The 20,524-nt window shown below is 37.4% G+C and overlaps 4 protein-coding genes across 9 annotated transcripts; 2 read left to right on the top strand and 2 right to left on the bottom strand.

Moving 5' to 3' along the window:
• Positions 1-4,086, top strand: LOC105169113 (ubiquitin-like domain-containing CTD phosphatase; the record flags this gene model as incomplete). Its single annotated transcript, XM_011089407.2, is given in 6 exon segments — positions 1-268; positions 564-708; positions 861-975; positions 1,058-1,121; positions 1,983-2,148; positions 3,502-4,086. Coding segments are annotated over 6 exon segments (1,004 nt in total), but the record flags the coding sequence as incomplete, so codon positions are not given.
• On the top strand, positions 4,655-7,684 carry LOC105169114 (COBRA-like protein 6). The gene is made up of 6 exons (XM_011089408.2): positions 4,655-5,047; positions 5,173-5,255; positions 5,966-6,416; positions 6,524-6,674; positions 6,948-7,219; positions 7,329-7,684. Exons 1-6 carry the CDS (start codon positions 4,939-4,941, stop codon positions 7,619-7,621), a joined length of 1,359 nt encoding a protein of 452 aa, XP_011087710.1. The 5' UTR covers positions 4,655-4,938; the 3' UTR covers positions 7,622-7,684.
• On the bottom strand, positions 8,306-15,619 carry LOC105169115 (uncharacterized protein At4g06598). 4 transcript variants are annotated; one of them, XM_011089414.2, is made up of 6 exons: positions 15,408-15,619; positions 13,384-13,496; positions 11,010-11,737; positions 10,453-10,528; positions 10,237-10,363; positions 8,306-8,997 (listed from the first exon to the last, which is right to left on the bottom strand). In XM_011089414.2, exons 3-6 carry the CDS (start codon positions 11,717-11,719, stop codon positions 8,798-8,800), a joined length of 1,113 nt encoding a protein of 370 aa, XP_011087716.1. In that variant the 5' UTR covers positions 11,720-11,737; positions 13,384-13,496; positions 15,408-15,619; the 3' UTR covers positions 8,306-8,797. The 4 variants fall into 4 exon arrangements, with proteins under 4 accessions (XP_011087716.1, XP_011087714.1, XP_011087715.1 ...); XM_011089412.2 differs by having other exon boundaries at positions 11,010-11,743; XM_011089413.2 differs by lacking the exon at positions 13,384-13,496 and having other exon boundaries at positions 11,010-11,743.
• LOC105169116 lies at positions 16,888-20,386 on the bottom strand. 3 transcript variants are annotated; one of them, XR_002287645.1, is made up of 4 exons: positions 19,973-20,386; positions 18,012-19,157; positions 17,834-17,883; positions 16,888-17,442 (listed from the first exon to the last, which is right to left on the bottom strand). XR_002287645.1 is itself a non-coding variant. In XM_020696206.1 (3 exons), exon 2 carries the CDS (start codon positions 19,153-19,155, stop codon positions 18,037-18,039), a length of 1,119 nt encoding a protein of 372 aa, XP_020551865.1. In that variant the 5' UTR covers positions 19,156-19,157; positions 19,973-20,386; the 3' UTR covers positions 16,888-17,442; positions 18,012-18,036. The 3 variants fall into 3 exon arrangements, 1 of the variants encoding a protein (XP_020551865.1); XR_002287644.1 differs by having other exon boundaries at positions 17,834-17,918; XM_020696206.1 differs by lacking the exon at positions 17,834-17,883.

Consider the following 20,524-nt stretch of genomic DNA (forward strand, 5'->3'; position numbering starts at 1 on the left):
CGTCGTCGTCGGCCTCCGCGGTGGCGCTTTCGCCGTTGACGGAGGAAGAGCTTACACTGACGGTGAAGTGGAGCGGAAAAGAGTACACTGTTAGAGTTTGCGGCGACGATACCGTGGGGGAACTCAAGCGCCGTATATGCCAGGCTACAAATGTGCTGCCCAAGCGACAGAAGCTTCTCTACCCTAAAGTCGCCTCCAAACTGGCTGATGATTCTCTGCTTCTCTCTCAGATTCCGCTCAAAGCCGCTGTCAAAATGACCATGATTGGGTATTTCTTTACCAAATTTTCTTCTGCCCTCGAGTATTTATTAATTGGTGGCTAACAGAGTTTCCCAGGAATTTTGCTTTTCCGTAAAGTTTTGATTTTTTTTAACTTTGGCAGTTATGTTTAATTTCATTGCGTCATGCAAGTGCTGGAGTTATGCTTGAGTTCATCATCTCTTTCTTTGGTTAAACTCGCTCTGTTGCTGTTGTTGATTTTATGCTTGGACTGTGACTTAGCGAGTTGATTTACTAGTATCTGTGTGAAGCAGATACTTGAGATATTTTTATGTGATTTGCAGTACGGTTGAAGATGATATAATTGTGGATCCAGTGGAGTCCCCAGAGATTATTGATGATTTTGAACTTGGGCAAGATGAAGTCGTGGACATCAAAGATAAGGATGTCAATAAACAGAAATTGAGACGCCGTATTGAGCAGTACAAAGTCAGTTTTCCCTATGCTATTAGTCTTCATGGGTTCAGATGACTGTAATTTAATTGTTCTGCTAGATTGCCGAATGTTTTTAGGGTTACCAAAAAGTAGGTTTTTTACTTGATCCTTGGAGATGATCTTTGTGTTCCCTGCTTTCATGCTAGATTGAACTCCGAAATCCCTGTCGTGAAGGCAAAAAATTGCTTGTCCTGGATATCGATTATACTCTTTTCGACCACAGGTCTCCAGCAGAGAATCCGTTAGAACTTATGCGGCCTTGTAAGTGTTCATTGTAAAAATTGCTACTTCATTGTAAGAAAGGCGTCTTGATATGCTACCTATTCTGTTATCAACTACACAGATCTTCATGAGTTCCTCTCAGCCGTCTATGCGGAGTATGATATCATGATATGGTCTGCAACCAGGTTAAGATTTTCTGCTCCCCATTATTATTGTGTGATGCTGCAGTTTTTGCTTCCGCTCATATATTGTTATTGGAATACAAAGTTGACATATTGAACTATGGTCATAACAATTGATACCAAAAACGGCTATAGCATTAAGCAAACAACTTTTTTTCGATGTCTCATAATTTACCTTTCCAATTCCAAAGTGCTGATATTGCTATGCCTAAATTCTCTCTTTGAATTAGTGATCGGAGTAACAATTTTGAAACTTATGTTCTAAATAGGAATCTCACCCTGTATTTTGGGTTGCTGAAATCTTTTAGTAAGTTTAAAGTTACTCTACTGACTGCTTCTTATTAATAAACAGCAAAGCCTGTAGAGGCATATCTTTTCTCCAGAATGTGTCTCCTCATGTTTGCTTCTGGCTCAATCAAGCGGGAATCCTCCGACCTTTTGTCCTTTATTGTCAGTTTCTGACGTCCATGGTTTCTAGGCTCTCAAAATCATGCGGAACTAATAACTTAGTTTTGCATCATAATTTCACTCTGCATGAGTATTTATCTTTGTTTAAAAGTTGTAAATGCTGCATGAGTGATGTTTATTATAACCATTTCACTATAAGGACCAGAAAAGGATGCCAGGAATAAAAGAGTATATAACTTATCATATACCTTTTTGATGTTTTTTGTCCTCTAATAGTTAAATAATATTGTTTCACCAGTACTGGAAATGCACCGTGTAGTGGATAATAATGGGTTTGACCATTACAAGTTTCAGAGTAATAACTAGACTGACTCTTGAGGCTTACTAGTGTGAGTTACTGTATACATTTTTATATAAACATACAGTAGCTTAGATGAAATTACTTCATTTTTGCAGCATGAAGTGGGTTGAATTGAAGATGGGACAGCTTGGTGTACTGAATAATCCTAACTACAAAATTACAGCTCTTCTTGATCATTTGGCAATGATCACCGTTCAGTCAGATACTCGTGGGGTCTTTGATTGCAAACCACTTGGCTTGATTTGGGCACACTTCCCTGAGGTTTGAACTTCATATTTTCCTTTTCTTACTTTGTCTATTTACAAATGGTATACCTGAAAAAGAAGAAAAAGAAAAAGAATATTAGTTGTGACTTGTGAGGCTGCTGATCAAAACTTTTGTTGGAATGGTTTTTCTGGTAAGAAAGGTGAGTTCTGCTTTTAACTTTTATTCACAACATCCTGTTACAGGATTCGATAAATTTATTGCAGAATATAAGTTCTGCCAAGTAGGGCCCAGATTAGTTTATTCTTGTTGATTCCCAGTTTATAATTTCAGGATAGAGGATCCTTAAAGTACTAGGTGATAGAGGGAAATTGAGTCTATAATTCTGAAACTGAATTGAAACAAATGAAAAAGGAGAGGAGAAAGTGTTGTTAGGTTACTTCGTGTTGGAGTTCTTCTACTGGATTTCTGAGAGTATATTACCTTACCTTAAATGGGTGTTTTACGGATAATAAGACAAATCATTAGCTATCGCTTAGCCCATGCTTGTAGAAATTTTCTTCCCTACCTTCAACTTACGGTAAATTCTTCTAATATTAAATACTAGAGCCATATCTGCATGGAAAACCAGTTATTTTCATATAATGTCATTATTAATACATCATACACCCACCATTAATTTTGCATGTTTCCGTCTTTCTTTTTTTTATTTTTTGTGACATTCCTTTTTAATTTCTAATGTGGATGTTTTACTTTTGGATATCCTAACTTGTCTGGTGAATTTTCTTTGGCATGTGGATTTACTTATTGCGCTTCTGTACTGATGAAGGTCAATCAAATTCCTCCATAATTTACAAGATTTTTGATAAAATAGTAAATGAGTCTGCATGAATGACTGAATTTTTTGTTATCATTAAAAGCAGACATGTTCATGATATATAAGTTAGTCTCACAATTAAATCGTTAAATATTCCTAAAATAACTTAGTACTTTAAGGACCCTTACATACTGATAACCAACATTATCAGTTATACACACTCTGGAAGAACTCAGCATTGTATCATTTGTACTTGTATAATCATTTGATCAGTAGGTTGTTCATGTTTTAAGTCAAGTCTTACTCACAGCATGTTCAGACTGTTTTTGTTTAGTAATCTTAAATTAATCAAACAGTCGACTCAGGTGTCTTGCATGCATGCAGTCTTAATACCTAGGAATCTATTGGGGCCTTTACAGAGTTGAAGTTCATGTGTGGTATTACCCAAATATCAGGGGCTAACAGAATCCTAGCTAAGCATACTATCAAAACTTTCAACTTCTATAATAATATTACTTTGCTCAAACTTTTCACATCTAGGTATACAATAGTCCGATTTCTAACTTGTACAATTCCTTCTGATATATCTGCAGTACTATAGTGCTAAGAACACCATAATGTTTGATGATTTGAGGAGGAATTTCGTGATGAACCCCAGAAATGGTTTGACCATAAAACCATTCAGAAAAGCCCATGCAAATCGCGACAGTGATCAGGAACTTGTAAAGCTGACCCAATACTTGCTTGCTATAGCGGAGCTCGACGATCTTAGCGCCCTTGATCACAGGAATTGGGAATCATTTAACGAAGACGGTTACAAGAGGCGCAGGCATGCTTAGATTACAAATTTCTTTACCAAACTATAATGCTACTTCCCTAGTGTCTCCTGCGTTCACCATTTTACTTATTTGACAAATGCACTTCCCTTTTTTTTTTTTTTGCTTTTATAATCGTTATTTTCTTTGGTCGGGGTGGAGGAGGTAGTCGGTTTCCAGGGTTTGGCAGCAAGGAAGAGTAGGTGAAAATTGGCGGATGAATAGGTTTTTTACTATTATGTTCAAATATTCGTGGTTACATATTTCAATGTGCAATCTGAAATATTGGTTCTTGGCACTCTTTTTCTTTTCTGAACATCAGAAGAGAACATTGCATTATATCCATGTTTGTCTGAGTTGTTACAGATATTGTTAATAGAACGGGGAACACAAGTGATTATATGATATCAAAGTTTCAGACAAAAACAGCGGGCAATCGTCATAAATTTCATTCCTACAACCCGTTGGTGCTTTCTTGGCCAAAATGTCCAAAAGGTTATACGGAAATACTAACAACTTCAAGTATGCCATAAGACTTCAGTAATATGAATTGGAACTAACTGCATTAAACTAGCTTCATAAGACACCACGAACGCCATGCAGTTCTCTCCATCTCTCTCTCTCTCTATAATTGTATGTATTGTCATATAAATATTGATATATATTAATCGAATCTTATATTGCAAAAAAGATTAAATTGTTCGCTAGCAACTAGATTCCTAGTCCAGGAAATCTTGGTCGAAAAATTACTGGCAGGGTAGTTCTACTTGCCATATTTCTTATTGCAAAAATCGAGAAACTATGTTAGTTACTAAGTAGCATTAAATGGGATATAATGAAGGAATTCGGAATGAAAAACAAAATTTTAAAACGAGAATAAATATAAAGAGTGAATGCTTAAAGAATGGCAGTAAAAGTTTCCAAAGTAGAAAGGTTTTTCCCAAAACGGCAGCCACCAAATGCGTGAGTTTTGAATGCAAAAATCCCGCAAAGACGCATTCTTGGCACCCACCCTCAATTCGTGGGAACACCAATAACGCTCTGATTTATTATTTCTTCAATCTGACAGAGAAAATATAGCAAAAAGGATTATCATACACACAGTACACACACTGAGACAGACATGCATGTATGTTGAAGGGTTTGTGTCTCTGATTTAGACAAAGAATTGAGCCAGAGAATTTATCAATCAATCAATCAAGGGGTTTTGGAAGAATGGATCTGATCCCATGTTTGTTTCTTGTCAACCAGCAAAGATCATTCTATGTTGTTGTCTTGATGACTGTACTTCTGTTCAGTAACACCAGTTTTCTATCACCAGCCGGTGAGTTTTAGTTAGTTGTGTTTGAAAATGTATGGGTTTTATTGTGGATAAAGAAATGGATTGGTTAGTTAAATGTCGGGTTTATTCTGAAGTTGTTGTGATGGTGAATTTCAGTGGTCATGCAGATGGTTATGATCCGTTGGATCCTAATGGGAACCTCACTATCAGATGGGATGTCCTGCAACAAAACGATGACGGTACACAGGATGTAAGAAGCTTTCTCTTATCCTGCAGATTTGATTAATGTTGTACGTGTGTGTATGATGCTGGTTGTGCCATCACGCATCGCCTATCCTTTTTAGAATAATATCAAGTAGTTCTAGTCAGACAGGCAATAACTCACTTAATTGTATCTAACAGGAAAATTTTGATCACATTGCTCTTATTTATCAGATTTTACGTATGTTTGATGTAGCATACAGGTAAATACCAAGCAAAACACAAATATACCCACATGGCCATATATGTATGTACTTGTTACACATTATATTGATCGAGAATTAAACGTGTAGATGTAATTTAAATTGTAGGTAACAACATTTGGATTCCTAGATTTGTGCTTCTGTTCTTGAATAACTTCTTTAGTGATTTAAGTTGTCGGGAAGCAACTGGAATATGGACAGGTTTTGTATGTTTCTAAATGGATCCTTCAGTAAAAACTTGCAGTTCTCAGACAAATGTCTGTTGTTATCAGACAACTTCAAATGGATCCTAAATTTAGGAAGTTGTCAATTGTTGCTGAATGTATACAGTAACCTTCTACTGATTCTTGTTTACTATGTAATTTTCGCGTATATTCTGTACTTGGCTATCACGAAGAAACTCCAAATATCATGTGAATGTCCTAAACAACTTCTTAAATCTTGGGACCGTATTACATCTACTAAGTTTAGTTCTAAAACTATTATCCTCTTCCAGGTAAGGTTAACGATTGTGAACTACCAGCTATTCCGCCATGTAGAGTTGCCGGGGTGGAAACTAAGTTGGAAATGGCCAGGCAATGAGGTCATCTGGAATATATTAGGTGCTGAGGCGACTGATCAAGGAGATTGTTCTGTATTCAAAGGAAAACAACTTCCCCACTGCTGCGAAAAGGAACCTGTGATAATCGACCTGTTGCCTGGTGCCCCTTATAACAAGCAAGTTGCAAATTGCTGCAAAGGTGGAGTTCTCTCATCCATGATGCAAGATCCTGGAAAATATCTTGCCGCTTTCCAGATGCACATTGGAAGTGCAAGTGACAGTTCTGTGCCCCGACTACCAGCAAGATTCACTCTTGGGCTTCCGGGCTATACATGTGGAGAGCCGTTCAAAGTCCCACCGACCAAATTTTTTGAAGATCAAGGCCGTCGGAGGACACAGGCACTTGGTAACTTGAATATTGTTTTTAGAGCTTCTTTGTTTTGGTTCTAATTCTGGTGGAATGGAATCTTATGGCAGAACTTTAGAATTTTAACCTATGTGGTTCTGTTGCAGCGACGTGGGATGTGACTTGCTCGTATTCCCAGTTCAGAGCTTCGTCTGCACCAACGTGCTGTGTTTCATTGTCAGCGTTCTACAACAATACCATTGTTCCATGCCCAAAATGCAGCTGTGCTTGCCACGGAGATGGGGCTGGATGTGTCAAGTATGTAGCATTGACTGTTTCTTTTGCCTCTGCTGCAATATTTATCGCAAACTCTCAGAAAAATATAGTAACAACTGAATTATTTTGCCACATTTGAGCCTGTGCCATCTGCGTAAAACAGTGCCCTTTTGCTGTTTTAAGAATGGAATATGCTGAAATTATAATGGGAGAGTTTTATGACAGAAACCGTAGCTCACAGCTCTATAAAAACGTATAAAAGTCAGAACGCAATTGACTAGGATATATTACTGATTCTTGATGCCAAATATGCAGGCCCGGAAAATTGCCTCCCGTGCTGCAGCTAGAGCATAATGAACCACCAAAGCCGGTGGTGCAGTGTTCTGATCACATGTGCCCGATAAGAGTGCACTGGCACGTGAAGTTGAGTTACACACAATACTGGAGGGTGAAAATCACGGTCACGAATCTAAATTATGTCAAGAATTACAGTGAGTGGAACTTGGTGGTCTTACACCCTAATCTCAGAAGTGTTACGCAGGTCTTCAGTTTCAACTATAAGCCTCTCAACATATATGGCAACATAAGTAGGTGCAGTTTCCTGTTTTTCTTGATGCTATGATGTTAGTTCTGTAACTAGCGTAGCCACTCTTCTCTCTCTTCTCCGTAACTTGAAGTGGCTGCTATACTTTTCAGATGACACTGGAATGCTTTACGGGATTCAGTATTACAACGACATGCTTCTGCAAACGGGGGAGAGTGGGAATGTACAGACAGAAATGCTGCTGCATAAAGATCCTGGGATTTTTACTTTTAAGGAAGGATGGGCATTTCCCAGGAAGATCTCCTTCAATGGTGAGGAATGTGTAATGCCGTCGCCTGATGATTATCCTAGGCTCCCAAACACAGCCCATTTCGATGCACAAGCGGCCTCCTCTGTCAGTATTTCGCTCTTAGTTTTGTTGCTGACAGTGATAGTATTATCGTGAATGGTTTTTTTCCTGCAACAGATGATGTTTTCCAGTGTGTTCATTGGATTATTGATTCTTGAACTTGGCATCTCTCCACACACACACGTGTATACATTGAGGGGCCATTTCCATTGTTCTTCATTTTCCTGCTGGTTAGCGAGTATGTTTTTTAGATGGTAAAAGTCGACTTGTTCATCCAGCTATGGGGAAAATCCTTCTCCAAATTAAGTTTGGTCGAACTAAATATGATTGGGTCACTTTTCTAAAATTATACACCACTCACATTTCAAATACATTTCACTTGATGTATAATTAATTCAGGTCTGGCTAATCAGACTAAACTAAAATTTCACCTATGGTATCTCTCCAATATTTGGACTCTTAACTCAACCACACATACACAAGTATCTCACAAGAAAATCCAAGCTCCACAACAATGACGCTTGGCGTCCTTCTCTAATGTTCTCGATCATTAGCATTTTAGTTTCGCAACCCACATCACAAAAAAGTATTCTTGTTTCTGAAGATTCATTTTACGTATTTTTCGTTGTGTTTGAATGGATCTTGTTTCCTTAGCTAAATAGCTCTCAAATTCTCTCCTGTGATAAACAAAAAAGTTTCTCTTCAACCAGATCAACAAGTTCCAAAAACTGAAGGGATATATAATTAATTTCAGAATGCTCAATAAGGGTGGGAAGAATATTGTTGATCATCAACAAACAAAAGCTGCATAAATTGGTGGACCAACAAATGGGAACTCAGAAACTTTCCCTCTAAGATTACACGTACATCACTAAGTAAATGACTGAAAAAACTATGAGAAACCTTAAAAGTTCTTGCGGAGCAACAACCACCTCCCAGGAGGCAAGAGGGAACCAAATATTTATTACTTGAGATACAAGGACATGCTAGCGATTATGTTTAGATAACCACCTCAGGTGAGTCACTGGCCGGAACTAGTATGATCCGGCAGACCACCAGGTGCACATGGCACTAAGCTTAGCAGGGAAAACCGTCACTTACAAATAAAAACAGGATGAGAAATAAAAACGGGAAATACGAGCAAGGACCGCAGGACATGCCTGGCTTTCATCCCATGCAAGGTAAAAAGCTGCTTTATGTCATCTGGCATGGCTTGTCCATTGAGGATGGTTAGGATAAAGGGCACACAGCAAAAGGTGAAGCTAGATCAGTCTACATATGAAGTTGGCCAGGAACAGAGTCGCGACCAGCAGTGGCTTCCTTGGGCTTGAGGGAGAGGTTAGCAAATTGTTGATCAAGATCTCTGCTGTTGGCACGTCGATGGCCAGAAGATGTCTGCTGGAGTGGCTGCTGTTGTTGCTGAAACAAGGCCCGTAGTCTTCCCACTTCTCTCTCCAGCACTTCGTGCTCCACTGTAAGAAACATCCAAACTTTGAGTTTCGGAGAATATAATGCTCATGATTTTTCAAAGTTCAATAACTACTTCTCAGATTAAGAGGAGCTACACAGAAAGAAAGTGGTAGTAGCTGTCTAATGCGTGCCCTATAAATAAATATCTTTTAAAGAACCTAACAACTTCCCTAGTAATTCTTTAACATATCCAAAAAGGTGAATTAGAATGAAAGGCAGGAGAACCAAACGGCCATCATGCAGAAAATAGCAGCACTAACCCAGGCCAAAGATGAGAAGTTCTGAATTATTGTGTTAGTCAAGAAAGCGTACAATTCATGCACATGGATGCAATATAGCTGGTTTGATACCTTTTCATGATCAAGAATGTAAACAATGAGCAAAATATCAGCCATCAGGATTATATATTATTTTGGTACGATCAGCCAGAATTACAGTCTTGGTAAACAATAGAAATCAAATACACAATGTTCCAAACAGCATCCTAAGTTCTATATAATGAAGCATGGACTGGATACAATACAAAACTGATAATTTGGTATTATAAATCTGTTTATTTGCACTTCCCACTAGTGAGATATCGCCCTAGCATGCCCAGATGCTTGAGGACTTTCCTGAAGGTATCTAGTGTTTGATATGAATCTAAAGGAAGAGGTCCCCACAGCAGTTCGATGCCAGAAACATTATCTTGAAGAATGGGTCATCAGTACACTTCATCTAGTGCACCTTCTCCCTTACATTCTTCCCCATACAATCATGCAAATATCCTCATTATGATGTCGGCCATCTGGGTTGACCTTACCTCAGGCACTCACCCATAGGTTCCACCTTTGGGCATGAGTAGAATTGAGTGCCTGAGTAGAATCATGTGCTATTAACACCTTGTCATGAACCCACATGAGCCACATCCATCTCTAGAAAACCAATTACTAAGGAGGAGGAAAAACCATGCTAGATAAGGAGGTCCAGGAACCTTTCCCTAACTGACATGGGATGGGAGCCTCACAACATGCTCTTAATTTTATCTATTTTTCATAATCACATAATGGAGCGTCTACTCCACAAATCTTTCTAACAATTCTTTGCCATTTCTGTTCACTTTTCTTTTATTTTCCAGCACTCGTACTTGCCAGTAGAAGATCATGGAATAGTGTTAAAAAAATAAAGAATGCATCACAACATACTTTGGTGTAGGTAGCATTACTGGCCACAGCATTGATTAGCAGGAAAAATTGACTTACAATACTTGATAAGCTGCTCCTGAGCTAAACTTTCCAAACGTTGCTTCAGTGCTTTATTCTCCATACTCAGGATGAGATTTTGCTGGTTGAGGAATTCGAGTTCAGCAGAAACTTCAGAACCTTCTGCCTGCAATTGCAAACAACATAGTTATGTCACGAGCTCTAAAGAATAAGAAGTGTAGAGTACATCTGAAAATCTTGTCTATAAACATTTGCCTGTAAAGCTTGGACATTTCTTTCAAGTTCAGCTATGTATTGGAGCTTCCGCACCCGTGAACGTTGTGCGAATTGCCTGTATTAGATAGGAAGTGTCAAGTCTCCAGCTTCAAATTAGAGCTAAGATTCCTTGGAAACCACAGAAATGTTATTAATATAACTAAGCAAAACATGTTGAGCAAAAGGAATTTATTTGACCAAGTTCTTATGACAGAGAACTAAAAGACTGTTTTTCCATTTTCTGAATCTTGTAATATGGAAATATTTTTTCAAGTTACATGTCTAGAAATCGTACTTAAAACAAAGAAATGAAATTGTCATGTTATGCTGAGATTTGATACGATCATAGGATCTACACCTATATTTTAATATAGTTATAAGTGTACAAGCAGCAGATACGTTCAGGACTATATCAGACGCTGCCATACCACCAGTTCATAAGACAGGGTCTAAAACCACAGGTTCCAAAAGCAACTACTTGCCAAGATAATTAACCAGTAGCTATGAGGCCATCAGGTCAGTCAAAATTACATATCACATAGAGGATAGTAACATACTGCTTGGCACGTTTCGTGTCTGTTTCTGAAGATTTGACATGACAAGAGTCCTTTTTCTCAGTGGATCCTTTCGGATCTTGAGGGACCGATTCAACCAGATCCTGCTTTTCCGTCGACAGAGATGGATTCTTATCTGCGTCTTGAGAAGTGCCCAATGATCCTACATTTTGAACAAGGGTATTGCCTCTGGGAGAAGGAAGGCCACGAGGAGGAGCAACAGGTGCATCCCATGGCTTGTGCTTAGTTTTAATCGAAGGATTTTGGTCTGCATAGAAAGAGCTTTGCCTTGCATCCCTATAAATATCAAAGTCTTGAGATCCCCATGAAGACAGTGGAGTCATATTCTTGAACCTGTTATCATCTTGAGCTGCATAATTCATGCTTCCGGCATTAACTGAGTCAATATATGCAAAGGAATCACTTGATGACCGGCGATGACCCCCTCTCCGTACAGGTGTTTCTGGCTCATCAAGGAGTTCATCCAGCCAAGAAGGCTGTTCCTCTATCAAAAAACTTTCAGATGAAGTTCGCTGATGGTGTGAATTTCCATCCCTGGGCTTTGGAAGAGTTTTTGGACCAATTGCTGAACTAGGTATATATTCAGCATAGGATGGTGATATGCTAGGAAATGGACTTTTAGGGGGCAGTAAAGAATTCTTCCCATTGTACAACACACTTCTAATGCTAGATGGTCCCTTGGAGTTTGCCATAGCCAAACAAACCAGTTCCTGAAACTTAATCAACAATAGAATGTAAGGAAAAATCATAAAAGCAATTATCCATTATCAAATAAACAAATATAAGTTTTCTCTCAAATACTAGAAGTATCAAGGGAAGAAAGCAGCACAAGACAATGCAAACTTCTAGAAAGAAAATGCTCATTATGATAAAGTAAGGATTGAGATAAACCAGAATATCGTCTAATTATGATAAATCTAGGATTCAGACAAATCACAAATTTCTGTTCGAACACGGATCACATTGTCTCGACATATTAGTATCGCCTGCAAACAATGCTTAAGCATGACCACTAAGAATACAGGCACACACCTGTTTGCACTTGCCTCAAGCCACTCATCCCCACATACATGTATTGGCACACAAGTCATTTACATGCAAAGATCTAACATCCAAGGTTCATACATCTTTCAGTGCCCAGCTGAAAAGCAACATCAGCATATTCGAACAGAGAATCAGTCAAATCAATTTAGTACAAGCCTGAAGCCCCATTAATAAGTTTGCAAGTTCAGAAATGGAAACTCATGAATCAGCCACTACCAACCAAGCAATGGTCACATGGAAGCTTCCATGTAGCCTCCTCCATCTAAAGAGCTACTTGTATGTGTCTAACACAAGTTTGTCACTAACAAGAGGGAAAAACATGGATCTTTCCTTTCGAACTTTTTTGTGCTGAAGCAAACGGGTCTGTTACATAAACTAATGCCCTCAACCAACCCAGAAATAAACTAATGCCCTCAATCAATAGCATAGGCCATGCCGTGAGGTTACTTTCATCTCCAGTTAACACTCTACAATATAAATAAGAATCAAGGATGCAAATTCACTTGATTCGTGCACCTATATTCGATATCAAACTCATCAAATTAGCAAATACATTATTCAAAAATGTTGTTCAACCGACAAAAAGTAACTTTAAGGAAATATAAAAAATGATAACAAATAATAACAAGGTCAGATTATAGCGCTTAGCAGCTCAAAAGGCACCACCACAAAACCAATTAACAAGCCCCAATTTCTGACTAAACATCATAGCAAGAAGACACTAAACCATTTAAAAACTCGTCAGTTCATGGGTATTTCTTCCCTTAACAGTTAATCTTGAACCTGTTGTTTAGCTGTGTGCACAAAGCCTTCCAATTCAGTATCATGATCTAAAATTAAATCATTATGAATTAGCGCTTTTGTACACAAAGCCCAAAATTACATATCATCAACCACTGACAAGGAATGCCCAAAATGCTAAATCTCAAAAAGATTTTCAGGCAAATCTGACAGTAACCAATTTCCATTTAAAATAATGCAATAATAATATCAAAATCCAACTGGAGAAAACACAACCAGACACACCCAACCTCATTTTCATAGAGAACCAAGCTACAGAAATTTAAGGACGATTCACTTCCCTAGACTAATCCTTTTCACCAGTCCCAAAAATGAGCCTTCTCTTCTCCTGATACTACATAGGCCAATCAAACACAAGTACCCAGAAACAATAATTTGATCAAGAATTTCGGTGAGATACGAGAGTGAATGACTACTAAGCTTAAAAAAATTGCAAATAAAGATAATGACAAAGTCAATAAAGTGAACCCAGGATGGAAATCTACGCTCAATAAGATTTTCCCTGTTTTACCTAGGGTTTCTTTCTTCCTCTTCTGCAGAAGTCTACTGTGCTCTTTACTTGTGTTTCTTCTTGTATTTATCGCTGTCTTTTCCTCTCTCTACAGTGCTGAACATTGCTGGCACCTTGTGGTGTGAAGGTATGACTCTCCAATTAGAGCTTTTGACAACACAGCATGAGATGTTTTCATCTCTTTTTTTTATGCTAGCATTTGTATAACTTCAAAATGTACCCAAAAAGATTCCCACACACTGGCACGTGCATGCATAGGTCCAGAGGCCCCCTCCCACCCTACATCTCTCTCTCTCTCTCTCTCTCTCTCTCTCTCTCTCTCACACACACACACACACGGGTAGACACAAAAATGAAATCATGCAGCACTCAGATTGTTCTATAATTAATGGTCATAAATTCAATTCAAAACCCAGCTGAAAAACTTGTAACATAGGTTTTCCACATGTACAATTGACACAATGAATAATAGGAGAAACTGTTTTTTCATTACTTATTATCACACTTGCAATTGGAAAAGGGAACAACATCATCATTTAGCAACGTGAGCCAATGATTAGACCATTTTTCTGACCCTAGATTCTCAGTATACTCATCCACATTTAGCAATGTGAGCCAATATAACGCATTTAGTATGATTACAAAATCATTAATAAGAAAGAAAGCAGAGATAATTTTTTGGGAGTATCAAGAATCAATTATATTGATTTCCATAAAAGGTTTGTACCAATCATGGATTCTAAAATAACATGATTTTATTTTTGGTTCATAGAAATAATGGGATTTAACCCTTTGCGATATTGTGTCCTAGATACGATAAATGGCTAAACTATGTAATTCCTATTTTCTTCTTCTCTCTTCACATTTGTCACCTATCTAAAATTGACATGGTATCAAGAAAAGGTTTCACTTCTCAAGTTCTATATTTGCCTCCTTTATTAGAAGTGCACGATGTTCATTATGTGCAACTTCTTGCAATTTTTAGGAGTAGCTCTGGACTAATCCTCCGAAGCATCTCGTTGTATCATGTATTCATCTGTCTATGTCCCTTCTTTTTCCATATCAAATTCTATTCTAGATTTTATAGTTGGAGGCTTGGAGGCAATGACTGACATTCTACTACCACATGGGGTAACACTGTAATATTCTCAAAACTCACAACTTACTTCCTGTTTAACACTTCAAATTGTACTCCATATTGACGTATAGAGAATCAAGAAGTAAATTATACTGATTTCCGTATATGCTTAAAGCAATCTTGGAATTTTGAAGTCTTAAGATTTTATTTTTAATTGATAGAGTAATTCACTTTATCATCAAATATATTACATGAACATTACTTGACTTGTATTTCTTAGATATGACAGTTACGTTATCCGATAAGCATATATCTGCTTAAAAATATCATTCTCCTGAAACATTTATGCTGGTATAATTATCCATTGCGAAAAAAAGATATCCTGATATAGCTGTTAGCAACTGTCTGAACCTATAAACAAGAGCCAGGATCACCCCAAACATTGTAGCAGCAAGGCAACAGGACCAGGCATAAGCCTGTTCCTTTACATGTATTTATTTCACTCAACATCAGAATAGGAAGATGTAATTTACAACGGCATTAAACAACCAAGTTTGTAAACCCACACCACAATTAACAATGAAATTACCGACACATAATCAGTGTTGTTGGGTGAAGCACGAAATTGTCCACTACAAATTACTAAACAGAGTTCTGGAAAAGCAATTCCCACAGAATATCAGCACTATGTGTAGCTGAAAACAATGCAATACCAGTGCTGATATCCCACAAATCCTTGTCTATTCCCCAAGAAATCCTTGTGTATTCACCAAAAAACTCAACCTCTTCTCCTCAAACGCATTTTTCTCAAACCCCATAAACTCTAATCACGATTGAATCGTAACACAAAAAGAATCCAATAATCAAACTTGCGCGCATGCATTTAATACAAAAACAGATAATAGATTTGCAAAAACAAAACAAAAAAAAAGGAAGGAATGCTAACCTTCAATAATTGCGAACAAAGATGTTAACAATGTGATATTGAGGAAGCCAGAAAAGAAAAAGAATGAAAGCTCAATAAATTATTGGTTTAGGGCTTCCTTCTTCTGCTCCCCCCTTTCCTTTGTTTTGGCTTCTTCTTTGTACTTGTCTCTCTCTCTCTCTCTCCCCCACTTGCACATAAACGTCTGTTGGTGAAAAGGTATGTGGTTCTTTGGATTAGAGTTTACTTGACAACCAAATATGAGATGTTTTTCTCTTTTTTATTTTTATTATTATTATTATTCCCTTTCTTTAACTATTTCTACCTAAACCCAACCCCATTTTCATCTATTTTTTTCAACTCATTTTTCATACTGATTTAATAAGAGAATATGAATCCAAATAAATAAATCAACTTTAGACAAAATCATTAATAAAATTAATCAATTAAACAGGTGATTATTTGTTTGAATAAATAAGTTAGTGGTTGCTGAATCTCACCAGCATTGCCTTTTTTTTTTTTTTTTTGGTTCCACCAGCATTGCCTTTTTTTTTTTGTTTTTGGTTCCATTAAATGTATATTTTGTTGTAATACTATTATTATATTTAATTAATTTTGATATCTTAATATATATATATATGTATTCAATTAAGTAATATTGTTTTCATCAATAAAAATAAAATTATATAAGAACTACAAAATAGAGAGCAAGAAATTTCATTTGATAATTACCTTTTTTCTATTGACATTTAATCATTACATAATTTTTATTTTTTAAAGAAAGAGAAGCGATAATAACATATTATTACATTAATTAATCATTTAGTATGTCTACGAATAAACTTTGCGTCATCCCCCTAATCAGAAATGAGTTTACATAAATAAAAACAAATATCTATATACATAAAAGACGAACTCGTGACTTTTTACTTATATAAAAGTTACAGAATATTAATCTCATTCCTAAATAAAATAAATACGTAGGTGGCATAAATTTTATATACTTATCATGTGTATTGAGTGGAATACAATACGGACTAATATTTTGATTGTACATTTATATTTTCACTTAACATGAAACTCACGTTATTTTTGTAAATATATTGGTAATATGAATATAAAATTATAAAAAAGATTTCATATGGCTTATGGGCTGTGGAGTGTGGGCGACATGTGGTGTGTGACAGTATTACAGCAGATTATTCAATTCATATATGTACATTATCTAATCTTATGATGTTATAAGTGATTAGGGGAGTAAGGAACATTACAGATAGCAAAGTATAGTTGGTACATAAAAACTAGTATGGAATTGCTATTAATACAAAATTTGAGTGTATGGTCACTGTGAATCCATAAGTATACAATCCAATAAATTGGATCATGTCCAGATGCTGTGGCGTCATAACGTTCCTCTGGAACTGGGGCACACAACAAAGTAGATGCATTGAAAGGGAAAACAATATGAAATCTCAAGAATAGCGTTAATAAGAGAACAATCGGAAGAACAAGGTATATATATATTCAATGTTATACCTGATACTGTATCCTTGGCTGCAACGTGCGAGACTATTACTAACAGGTTTTTTCTGTCAGAACAGCTCTTGCATGTATAATGGAACTTTACATAACAACAAACCTAAAATTCCTTCATGTCAAATATGTACACAAATACACAAGTCTCAAATCAGTCATAAATCTACTTGCTCACCCTCTACCTTGTTGCTGAAAGAGGCAATAATATAGAAGATATCACATAGGTCGGACCAAGTAATCATATCAAGGATCATGAGCCACAGTAGAAAATGCCAGGGAATGTTGGTATTACACTAATACTATAAGCTCATAATGCACTTCCAAAGCTACAGCTGATCTGTCTGGAATTCCCACTGACTACAGTATCTAATGTACAGCAAAAATTATATTCTCAGCAGACTGAGATCCACTTCCTAAGAACAACAGTGTGTATTCAACCACATAATCGGACAGAGTCACCATATCTCCAGCAAAACGCCACCTAGGAATAAAAGCTATGCCCTCTCAATCTTAAAATAACCTGCAGAAAGCAAAATTTAGTTGCGATGTTAGTCATGAGGTACAGAATTTATAACATCAATTGATGTCGGGCAAACTATTTATCCCATTATCATTAAGATTCAAATGGGATGTTAATTAAGATTACATCTAAAGTAAAGTCGCCCACAAACAAGAAAAACAAGGTTAAACCTAAAATAATACTTGCTGTGACTGAAGAAGGCTTTATTTCAAAGAGAAGCACCACTAAGCAAAATGGAGCATAGTCGAGATATGTTTCAACAAAAGCAGGTCCATCATCAAGTTCATAGAGTAGCAGAACAGTAGACTAAGTAAAAATGTAAAATCAAACTTGTCAACAGAGTAAAAAAGTGCTCATGAAGTCCATAAATGATCTGAAGTTATAGCATCACCTGCTGAATCTGTAACTTCCTGTCAAAATATTGCACCAGTCATTAGCAGCCTAGACAAAAAATGTGGCACGTTCTGTCAAGCCAACTGTCATAGGAAATAACAAATGAAGGCACCCCATAGAACTCTCAGTTTCTCTAATATATAGAAAACCACAATTAGATGGGTGAAAATATCTACCTAAATCTACATAGAAAGGACTCTTTCATTGAGGGACTGAGAAGACCAAGCATCCATTGTCCCAGCGTACTCTGATCTCTCTCCCTACATGGAGTCTCTTCTCTCGGATGATTTTGCCCCATTTACCAATCAGATTGTAGTAACTCCCACGCCATTTCAACTTCATCACAAACAAATCGCCTGTATCATCATCCCGAGCATTGATACCAACTTGATGCTCATTCCTCAACTGCTCCCTAGCTTGGTGCGTCCAGTAAAAGAGAATATGATCTTCCACTGCTTTGCCTGGCAAAGTAAGGAATGGATGATTTGTATCCACATCCGACAATGTGAGAGCTTTCTTGATCGGCCAGTTATCATGTCCAGATGCTGTAGCGACATAACGTTCCTCTGGAACTGAGAAGTATAAACAATTATTTGTCCACCGTATCCTGATCTCTTGTCCAACACCAAGTCCCTTAAGTCTAATTATATTCCCCCATTTCCCAATTAAGTTATAATAATTCCCTCGCCACTTCAATTTCATCCCATGAGTATCACCTGTATCATAATCTCGAGCATTTATAGAGACCTGCTCTTCCTTTCTCAGTCTTTCCCTTTCTTGGGGTACCCAGTGAACAAGAATATGCTCTTCAACAGATTTACGAGGCAAAGGGAGAAAAGGATGATTAGGATCAACATCAGATGATGTCAAGACCTTCCTAATAGGCCAGTGGTCCTGTATCAGGGGTGCTGCGACCATTCTGATTGGTGGTACTGCAACAATCTGCTGTTGCGGAACAGAGAAGTGTAAGCAACCATTAAACCATCTTAATTTAATTTCCTGCCCAACTTCAAGTCCCTTTCCACGGACAACTTTTCCCCATTTGCCAATGAGATTATAATAGCTACCACGCCACTTCAGCTTCATCACAGACATTTCACCAGTATCATCATCCTGAGCATTAAAACCCACTTGACCTTCAGCTCTTAAATGCTCCTGCTGTTGAGGTGTCATGTACACGACAATATGAGTTTCAACTTGTTGTCGGGACAATGTCAGGAAAGGATGGGTGATATCAACATCAGAAAATGTCAGAGCTTTCTTGATAGGCCACTGATCCTGCACCTGAGGTACAGCATTGTAGTATGCTGTCCTCTTCATTCCTATACTCAAAACAAACGGGAAAACCATGAGATTTTGTTATTTTTAACTGTAAATGTTATCTTAATAAGCAAATTGAGAAATCCTTTTTCAGGATGAAACAAGGACTTCCTAGTAGAAGTTACTGCAAATGAAATCAACCATCAACAGCTGCAGGTCACACTTGCCTGCTAACAGAGACATCAGACACTGCAAAGTCCTTAACAAATAAAACATTTTCACTGTTCTTTTTGCTTCAGTTTTGCTTTTCAATTCCTAGAATTCCGTCTTCATATCACCAAATGACCAATATGAAACTAAAATAAGAAGTTCTAATCACTTCCAGTACTTTGAAGAAATCACTAATAGATGTGTGACTAATGGAATACATAAATTATCCCTCAAACAGCACAAATATCAAAATTAAGCCATGTGCGCCATGATTTCCCAAGAAAAGGTCCGTCAGACATTCTCATCCACCTTAACATGCCATGAGCATTCAACAGAATCAAGGAATCCAGAAGAAACAAAGTCCACAAAATTTCAGTTCAATAAAATTAGAGACTCTACAAAGTCAAACGCTTTTCCGTTCAATTAATAAACTCGTATAGAGCAATAACAAAACAAATCTAATTGATGCAACCAAACACATCCCAAACCATGAATCAGAACGCTGAAGCCAAACAACAGATAATCGCACCGCACCAGGTTTGCACGAACATACAATCAAGAAAACTACATAGCATATCCAATTCTTCGATTACGGTCACATCCCAAAATTGGACCTTTTATCCATTCATAACAAGAGATTAAATCGCAACGGAAAAAAGTCTCTCACTTTTGTACGAAGAGCTGAAATTCTCCACTTGTAATCGAGAGAGGAGACACCAAACGCTAGATCCTCGCAAGCTGATGATAAAAGGAAGCAATCGAACGCCACAAGAACTCAACAGCAAGAAGGACCGATGAGGTCTTTGACGTGAACTAATGAATTCTCGAGCGTGAAATGGCCAATCAAATGGGAGCTTTCACGAGGGTTTGGAGGACCAAGTAAGAAGAGAAGAAACACATATTCCGTGAGTAGACAAAGACCATGATAGAGCGGCGGCTGCGGCGGGTGTCAGTCGTGGCGGTGGTGGAAGGCGTGCCAGAATTAGGGGTGATATCTTGTGTGACCAAAGCCTGAGAGATGTGTGTGTGTGTGAGAGAGAGAGAGAAGTTTGGGGCAAGGGAAATATGGTGTGAATTGTGGGGGTGTAGATGTAAAAGTACATTTGCACCCCGGAAGTAAACCTTCTTTTTTTTTTTCCAAATTTAAGTACGCTCGATCCGCATGCATAATTAATTTTTATATTATATTTATTTAATTTTAATTTATATAAATAAAAAT

This window comes from Sesamum indicum, linkage group LG8 (assembly GCF_000512975.1).
Source record: "Sesamum indicum cultivar Zhongzhi No. 13 linkage group LG8, S_indicum_v1.0, whole genome shotgun sequence".
In the NCBI taxonomy this organism is placed as follows: Eukaryota; Viridiplantae; Streptophyta; class Magnoliopsida; order Lamiales; family Pedaliaceae; genus Sesamum; species Sesamum indicum.

What these genes read in the sequence shown, in the direction of transcription:
- LOC105169115 (XM_011089413.2), bottom strand. Translation starts at nt 11,719, where the DNA reads ATGGCAAACTCCAAGGGACCATCTAGCATTAGAAGTGTGTTGTACAAT. An exon ending in GAAATGTCCAAGCTTTACAG is followed by an intron (nt 10,364 to 10,452) that starts GCAAATGTTTAT and finishes TTGCAATTGCAG; the next exon opens with GCAGAAGGTTCTGAAGTTTC. An exon ending in GGAGCAGCTTATCAAGTATT is followed by an intron (nt 8,998 to 10,236) that starts GTAAGTCAATTT and finishes TGTTTCTTACAG; the next exon opens with TGGAGCACGAAGTGCTGGAG.
- LOC105169114 (XM_011089408.2), top strand. Translation starts at nt 4,939, where the DNA reads ATGGATCTGATCCCATGTTTGTTTCTTGTCAACCAGCAAAGATCATTC. An exon ending in TCGGAGGACACAGGCACTTG is followed by an intron (nt 6,417 to 6,523) that starts GTAACTTGAATA and finishes GTTCTGTTGCAG; the next exon opens with CGACGTGGGATGTGACTTGC. An exon ending in GATGGGGCTGGATGTGTCAA is followed by an intron (nt 6,675 to 6,947) that starts GTATGTAGCATT and finishes CCAAATATGCAG; the next exon opens with GCCCGGAAAATTGCCTCCCG.
- LOC105169116 (XM_020696206.1), bottom strand. Translation starts at nt 19,155, where the DNA reads ATGAAGAGGACAGCATACTACAATGCTGTACCTCAGGTGCAGGATCAG.